General features: G+C 40.7%; 1 protein-coding gene across 1 annotated transcript in view; it reads right to left on the reverse strand.

Annotated features, from left to right (window-relative positions):
• Positions 1-4,773: 4,773 nt before the first annotated feature.
• LOC118165131 (cytosolic 5'-nucleotidase 1B-like) overlaps positions 4,774-8,719 on the reverse strand; it is a 7,617-nt gene continuing 3,671 nt past the window's right edge. The window contains exons 3-6 of the mRNA XM_035323041.1: positions 8,182-8,311; positions 7,622-7,744; positions 6,738-6,922; positions 4,774-5,708 (exon numbers count right to left, since the gene is read on the reverse strand). Coding sequence (XP_035178932.1) covers positions 5,370-5,708; positions 6,738-6,922; positions 7,622-7,744; positions 8,182-8,311 — 777 coding nt within the window. The 3' untranslated portion in view covers positions 4,774-5,369. The remainder of the gene's footprint in view (positions 5,709-6,737; positions 6,923-7,621; positions 7,745-8,181; positions 8,312-8,719) is intronic.

An 8,719-nucleotide genomic window follows, 5' to 3' on the forward strand; every position in this document is an offset into this window, starting at 1 on the left:
GCATTGTGGGATTTGTAGTCTTGCAAAGGCTTGCTAAGCCCCGAAACAAGCCGGGACTATCGCAAAATGTCCCGGGGGAAGGAAAGTCGAGTCAAGCTTCCTTGCCTGCACGCAAGGCAAGCCAGGAGTTATACCGTCCCTCTGAGAGGGCTACCAGGAGCGGCAATGCCACCACCTCTTGTAGGGCAGCAGCATCCTGGGCAAGTTTTTCGCCCAAGCCCCAAACACACTCTCCACACTCACTCACAAGTGCCCACAAAGCGGCCACCATCTTCTGGGGAGTGACCATGCCATACTTTCACATGCCACCTGGCCTCTGTGCCAGTGAAAAGTGCAAGTTCACTTTAGTTGCCCAAGTGCAGTGAGAAAGTGTGTCAGGACAGCTTGCTGAGCCCCATCCCATGCTGCCTTCCAGATCAGATTTCTTTCTTAGGTATTTCAGCAGGTGCTGTGGCTCTGGATCAAGTCAGGTTGTGTGTCCAAGCTTTAAGATTAGTTAGTACACAGCCAAGCATGTCTTGCAATGTCTGTGTTGCAAGCAGAAGGGATGGACTGCGTGGGGAAGTGTTACACAATTCATTGTGGTGGTGGCTGCTCTGGCAGCTAGTCTAAGGTCTAAACATGCCAGCGAGCTGACAGGCTGACCTGCTGAACACTTGCTTCTAGGACCAGCTTCAGCTGAGTAATATCACCTCTGAGGTAGTCTGTGGGAGGTAACCAAATTTTGTGGACTTCAGGACCAAAGCGGTTTGTCCCATCCCAGTCTGGTGGAAGAGGGGCTGCTTGCAGAAGGTATGTGTACATACTCACTTCACAACCATGCTCACACTCACTGGTCTCTTAAATACTAGCACAGGTACTAAGTCCATCCAATTTCTATACCCAGAGACTCAAGCACCAACTCTGATGCTGGGTTTTCCCGGATACTGGTCTCTTCCTGGGTGGTGGCCTGTCCAACTAGAAGTGTACTTAGTGGTTCACGTACACATAGTGAGGGGCCCTCAAACAGCTGATCTGTCCATTAGCTGTGTCCAGACTGTCTCTATTCATTTGGCACCAGACCTTCAGGCCCCTCAGACCTGTGACCTTGCTCTCTGATGGCTGGCACTCAGATCTCTTGTCCTGCTTACCGGCTGGTCCAGCTGGAAGTTCCTTCATGGTCCACAAACACATGCTCAGAATAAGGAGTGACCCATAAAGAAAATAGAGACAGTATTTGTGAAGAAGATATGTCAGACTGCAGTGCTGAGGTACAAACTTTGGTCAAACATATTGACCAGACACCTGATTACCTGTGACCAGCCCCTTTTATCCTTCTCTCCTATTTTTCCATTTTGTCTCCTCAGTCCACCTTTCTTCCTCTCTCTCCCTTATTGTTGCCACTTGCACTTAACATCTTAAAATAAAAATTGTGCAGGCCCCAAATTTTCTCTACTCTGACCCACAATTTTCATTCCACCTGCCTCCCATAATAAACCCTGTACACTTTTAGAAAACAATTCCCGTAGTCTGCACGACATTCCAGCGAAAAATTATTTTCTTGGTTCACACTAGCAGGTTTCACCCCAGGAATAATGGTCGAATCATTCTCCTTTTATGACCTCAGGAGGAGATGTGTGTTCTCTTTTTTTCTGTGATTAGGTTAGTTGGGTTCCTTGGCCCATCATTCTTCCTCTGATCCTTGCTGGGTTTCATTTGATTAGATGTTAGATAATTTAACAGAGCCTTTCTGAGGAGCTGAAGCAGATTGCAGGTGACATAAGGTTAGGATACAGGTTCCTCAAATGCAGTTAAGATCTGAGGAAGACAAAGGTTGCTGTTGAAAAGCCTCAGAGCACTGATACTTGAACTGCTTCCTTGTTGCTTCACAGTTAGGTGCTACAAACGTGGTCATTACTTTCTTCTGGAAATGTAAAATGGCGCTTGTAGCAACATTATTTTATCCAGGCTGTTCTAAGTAGTCTCTGGAGCCTTACAAAGCTGACAAATTGGAGGTGTTGGAGCCATGCTAATGATACCGCCTAGTGACCTTACAGCCAAAGACTGTGAGAAAGGGATGGTGGTTCTCAGTGAGATGCCAAAATAAAAGAACCAAAAAATTCCCTGTTAGAGGAAGAGATTCATCCTGTAAGAAATCCTCATGGATGTCAAGGATCCTACCTGGGTCTATCAGTAGCTAATTCAGCTTTCAGTGTGTACTGGGTCTGGCTGGGATGTTAACTTTCCCTGCAGCAGCCCATACAGTGCTGCGCTCTGCACTTGGAGCTAGAACAGCAGTGGTATCACACTGGTGTTGTGTCTGCTGCTGAGAAGTGCTGGCACAGCATCAGGACTCTCTCTAACCCTCCTAGGGGGTGGGCAAAAAAGTAAGAAAGAAACATCAACAGGGCGGCTGACCTAAACCAACCAAAGGGATATTCCATACTGTATGATGTCACACTCAGGTGTGAAAAGGTGGAAAAGGGAAGAAGAGGGGAGGGGTGGGCTGGGGCATAAATCCATGGTATCCTCATAAGCATGAGAAGCAACTATTTTGTTCTGCTTTGTTTTGTTTTGTTGTGGTTTGGAGTGCAATTCTGGACAAGTCCCTGAAGTGTGTGCTTTCTTCTAGTCTACATCTGCAAAATTAGAAATCCCTTTCCTTCAGTTCCCATCCCATCCCACCCCCCTTCAGAGAATTTTCTTGAAAAATTATTATTTTGGTCCACTAGCCAAAGTTGTGCCTTGGAGCTGGAGACGATGACTAAAACGGGCAGAAACCACTTAGCAGACCTGAGGGTCCCCAAATACCCCGGTCAGTCTAAAGAGGCACTTGCATGAATGAATGAGACACCATTAAGCAAAATGCTGCCAGCTGGATATGCATAGAAGCAACCACCATGCTTGGGACAGTTACCTCACAATTAAAAGACAGTATGTAATTTGAATACACATCTAAGTGCATTTTGGATAACTAAACTTAGGAGAAGTGACTGTGGATTCTATGACTAAGAAACCTATTATATGAATTTAATACATGAACCTTTTCTCTATTTCTCTTCAAACATACTTCAGTGTTGTCAGGACTGACAAGAGATAACCCTCTATCACTATGTTTGTACAGATGAAAAAGATGAAAGAACTGGAAGCTCCTATGTTCTGGCCAGCATGTTTCATTTTTTGCTATAGGTGGGTTGTTGATTGGAAATAAATTTAAGCAGAATAGGCTAGAGGTCAGTGTCTTATGCCTCCCAGGGTGAGCATGTAAATCAATGAATACATAGGAATCAGAATAGGATCAAGGATCCCATTAGCCCTTTTCAGTATCAAACTTCAATTCCTATGTTCAGAGAAAGTCAAGTGCCAGCAACACGTGCACGGCATACATCCTTTATGTTGTTTGTTTTTTTTTTTGCACCCAACCATCACATCTATATAGCTCTAACAATGCATGGGTGAAGAATGGCTGATCATGCTTTGCTTCAACAAGGCAGGGCCAGTCTTCCTCAAGTTTGTAGCCATGCTTTTGTGGTAAAATACACATGTAATTTATACTCCACAGCTAAGGAATATTTTTGGATGTCTTGGAGAGCTGATTCTGAGCTCTCATACAAAAACATCTGTTAGTAACTTTTTTATAATCTCAATTTGGCGAAGTAACTTTATCCCATCCTGGCAGACAGTGACCAGGCTGCAGTTATTCATTTCTTCCTCACCTCCTGGCTAGGCTATAGAAATGTGATATATTTTGGGCACAAAGTCTTTAACACTTATGAAATTCCAAGTGCACCAGAACTCTGCAGTACATCCCATCAACAAGACAGGCTAGTGTGAATACATAAAAACCTTTCCAATGCTCCCTATTCAAGTTTCATATGGGATCAAGGCTTTCATCTTTGTTTTCAAATAACTTTGGAAACAGTTCTTCTTTCAAAGAACTTTTTTTTAAAAAAAATAATAAAAAAAATAATAAAAGATTGCCTAGGTTTCTGGGAGGGAAACCACAATGAATGCAATGAAGCTCTCTGCAATAACAGGACAGTTCATCTGGACAGAAGACACCACACTTTCTCAGAGGCTAACATGAGATTGTGGAGTGAATTCCCTCAGGCACCGCAGATCACCACAAAGCCTTCACCAGCAGCTACTCCCACTGCAAAGCACATTCTTTTGGTTTTGTCTCTTCTGGTATAAATACACAGCAACAATGAAAATAAAGCAGGACACTTGTTCCACTGGGGAGGGAAAGAGAACAAACACCACCTGACAGATGTTAGCTATGTCATTTGGAAGGCACTCAAATACGTGGATGACACTGAGATACAAGAACTCAGCACAAAAGAGGTAGAATAGACATATGGTGTAATTTTACCCGAATTCATCTTGCAACAGAAACCTGTCCCCTGGAAATTAATCCAAGGTTGCCAAACTCAGTCAATGAAGATTGCAGAACAGCTGTAAAACCTACGTGAATCTAGTTAAGAAACAAGTAGTTCCATCGACAGTGGTATTCCAGTGTAGATCCTCTGTTTTTATAAAGGTATGCTCTAATGCTTCATTCTTTATCTCAGTCAAGATACTCATAGCATCTCTGACTTCTGCCCAGCTCTATATTTACATAAAATCTGTTAGAACTTAGGTGTCTTAGACCTCTCACTTTTATATCAAATTGGGCTGAAAGCAGTCAGTTCTGCTTCTACCTGTCTCAGAGAGGGAAGAGGCAGAGAGATACTGATCACACAAACTCATTTTGCATAGGAAATTATACTCAAACCTCTGCACAGACAAATGACAATGTTCTGTAAAGCCAGCTTTATTATAGTAGGAAAACAATATAGAAAAATAAAGGGTTTCTGTAAACAATATCAAATAAGCTAACATTTCACTGGAGACCCATAGAAGCTGAAACCTTATGGTAACAAAACTACTGAATACATATCTAACAAGGAAACACCAGCAGGTAACAACATATAGACCAACTGTGCTTTTGGTAATTTCAGAAATAAACAGTAAGGGCTATATATGCAGCATGGTTTTTCTTTTAAAGAACCCGTTAGCAGCTTTTCAGAAAAAATATAACTGCTCTGTCTCTCAAAATATGTTTCAAACTATAAAACCAGTACAAATCTTTCCCTAATATCAAAAACACAGTGTTGTATCCAGACAGGTAAACAAACAAACAAACAAAAAACCCTAAACTGCTTTAGAATGCTATTAAAATACTCTATTAAAAACTGAACAATATTCAAAATATTTCCTCTAAAGGTTGTTCTAGCCAGAAGTCAAGTCTTTCAACAAAGTGCTTATAGTACACAAATAAAGGATTTCAGAATGAGCTATTGGTATTGGCTGGCTGAGTTAAGAACCTTATCTTTGATGGTGCCATCCAGTCATGCAGATTTTTGGTATTTCTGAGCAATGCCATAGGGAACATGTGCAGCTATGGTGCCTAATTTCTGCGCTCCTTCGATGTGAAACATCTGGTCATCAAAGAAAATATGAGGACGTATTTTCACCAGGATCGGTCCTTTAGGAGCTCCTGCTAAGAACAGCGCCTCATCAATCTCCAGACCCCAGCTACGAAGAGTCTTCAGGACTCGAGCTCCAGAACTTGCTGCACTTCTGGCTGTGACCAGGAAGGTCCTTATTGGACAATTTAATCGTTCATTTTTTGCGTAGAACTTCTTCTGGAGTTTCCCTAGGTCTTCCAGAAAGCCTTTTAAAGGACCCTGAGTACAAAATACCAGAAGCATAGTAAATATTTTCCCACAGTTCTCAAAGTCATCCCTGTGCTTTCTTCCAGATTGCCAGTTACAAACAAAATTCCTTCCTTAATGCTACGATAAATATAGCAATCTCTGTATGAACTATTTCTAAGTCTTCACACACACTAGGAATTGGAAAAAAGTTAAAGCCATAATCCTACATAGTGTGATCAGTAGGAAACTGATTCTCATTGCTTACAAGATCTCGACAACATAAGACAACAAGATCTCTTACATTATAAAGTTAAAATTACAATCGTTAATACTATGTTCTTTGAAAACAGTGAACTCATTTTCCTATGATCTACAAGGTACAATCACTTGCCTGCAAAAAAAAACAACAGCAGACCTAATTACATATGTCACCAAAGTCATTAAAGATTAATGACAACATTACACCCTGATTAAAAGTAGTAAATAACATTTAGTGTCAACTTGCAATATATTCCACTGTCCCGTACTTTCAGTAGGTCAAGCTTTTGTTCTTGATTTATACCATTGTTAACAACAGTAGTGATGGCATTTTATTTTAAGCTAATTTTAAAATACTTGTGGCTTTTAGACAAATATCATAGTTCTACTTGAGAATAAGCAGAAATATCACCCCCCTTCAGCAACTTGAGTATCCCAGTGTTTGAAATTAACATTACCTATGCAATGTGATTAAAAAAAAATCAAGGAAATCAGAAGCAATCCTTCCTTTTTATAATGAATATAATTAGAATACAACTGTAAGCCACTGTTATATGGCTTATATATGCAGTTTTTCTCAGTGAAGTGAGAGATCTGGTGAAAGAGCTGCCTTAGTGGCCTGTTTTTGTCAAACATGCATTTTAAAGATTGTCCTTGAAAAAGGAAATAAATAGGGCAATGAAATGACAATTCAGCTTTCACAATGAGTAATGCATACACACCGGGGAAACTGGAGAAAGAGATCAGTAATGAGAATTTAAAAACATGTTTTGAAAACTCATTGATTTAAGAAGTACAAACCTGTGCAAGAGGCTTATTCTCATTCAGCTGTTCATGTTCAAAAAATTTATCTAATCCTTGCTCTTTGACAATCTGTTCCGATTCATCAGAAAAGAGAACTGCATCCCCGTCGAATGCCACCCTCAGCTGTGTATCTGAATAAGCGACATCTTTGTTGGCAGTGAACATGGTAGCTGATGCAATACCTGAAAGTGTATCAGAGAACTTCAGTTGGCATGTCCTGCAAAGTCATTTGTAAAGTGACCAGTAGTTTAGTCCTAACAGTTTATTTGCGGGTTTATTTGTGGTGACCTTTTCACACAGGGAGCAGAAACCATCCCTGAAGTTGTTTTGTAATGGCTGTTCTGTGACACATCTGCATGGAAGCTGTCTTATTGGCATAGCTTCTTAGACATGCTTATTTCCAGTTCCATGTAACACACAAACCTGGTCCCCAAGGTGTACTACAAATGAGACAAAGCATGAAATTCCAATGAGACTGTAAAGTCAAACTATTTTTTTTTCTTCTTGTAGAACACAGGTCAGCTTTTGTAACTCCTATCAAACAAATGACTCAACTCAAACAGATGTTGAATAGGGAGCGACAAGCAGATGCACACAGGAATTCACTTCCTGTACGATGGCAGCATGGGAGGAGACAGAAAGGTGCGACAGAGGTAGAGGCTGATCAAGTTATCATTATCAGCAAGCTGAAAAGTCAGAGGGCAAAAATGCAGAGAAATAACCTGATGTTATCTGATTAGGTAACAGTACAAAGTTTGTGGCATGCACAGCAGTGTTCTGATTAGATGAGGCGGCACTACTTTCTGTGAAAGACATGCCATCACTAGTTTTGTTTTTAACAAGACCAGCTGACAGAAAACAAAAAAAAGGACAAGTCAAACCTGCTTCTATAGCTTCTTGCACTTTTTCAGAGTCTGCTGAGAGGTATAGGTTGGTAAGATATGCAGTCAGGTAGCCAATAGGGCTTTTTCCTCCCGTCATGCAGAAGCGTTCAATTGTTAAGCCTGAGACAAGAACAGCACAACACAGCTGACTCCACCTTGACACTACAAACCTGGAAAATGAAGCTGTGAAGAAGAACACTAGCCTACAACTGACAGTAAGCTTAAAAAAAGGCAATCCATTTCCCTGCAATTTCAACAAGTTACACAACTTAAACTGACTACAATAGATCAGTCCTTCCTCCCTGAACATTTCACACAAAATCCCTCTATGACAGCAGAGGGGATTCACTTCTATGACAGCAGAAGGAACACATCTATGACAGCAGAGGGAATATCTAACTTACTATGACACACAAAAATAAATATCATCTCCTAAGGAATGGGTGTCTATATCAAAGAAGCTGCTTTTACTAAAGTCAGAACAGGATAAATAAAAACCACTGCACTTCATTATATAACCACAGGCAGCTCTACAAAGTAGTATTTATTTTACTTACCGTAGTGATTAATGCTGTTTATAAGCCTCACTCCCACTTGGGCATGGTTATTAGTCATCAGAACAATATCAAATCTTTCTTCATCATCAGGGTATAGCTCAAGAAGCCGGGCATTGACATGCTCCAGTGCCTGCAGGTTAGAAATGTGTAAGTCAGTAGACAAGTGAAATGTGTCTTCCTTCTTAATCGCTGTGGGTTTGGTTGTAGGACAGTCTTGAAGGAGAATGAGAAATATCTGAATGTTTAACTTGCTGAACTTATTTTCTTTCTTTCTGCTCTGTTGCTCCCAGCAACTGTTTGCCTGGGTTTATCTGAAGGGAAGCAACTAAGTTTCTTTTGCTGAAAGCTACAGAATTTAACTTTATAATGGAAATCCTTTTTCTTGGGACACCATGATAATCTGGAATATATTAATATATTAATGCACGGTTGAACATTTTCAGAATACATATTAATATCGGTGTAGTTTTTTCTTTCTTTCTTTCTTTCTTTCTTTCTTTCTTTCTTTCTTTCTTTCTTTCTTTCTTTCTTTCTTTCT

This window comes from Oxyura jamaicensis, chromosome 3 (assembly GCF_011077185.1).
Source record: "Oxyura jamaicensis isolate SHBP4307 breed ruddy duck chromosome 3, BPBGC_Ojam_1.0, whole genome shotgun sequence".
Classification (NCBI taxonomy): Eukaryota; Metazoa; Chordata; class Aves; order Anseriformes; family Anatidae; genus Oxyura; species Oxyura jamaicensis.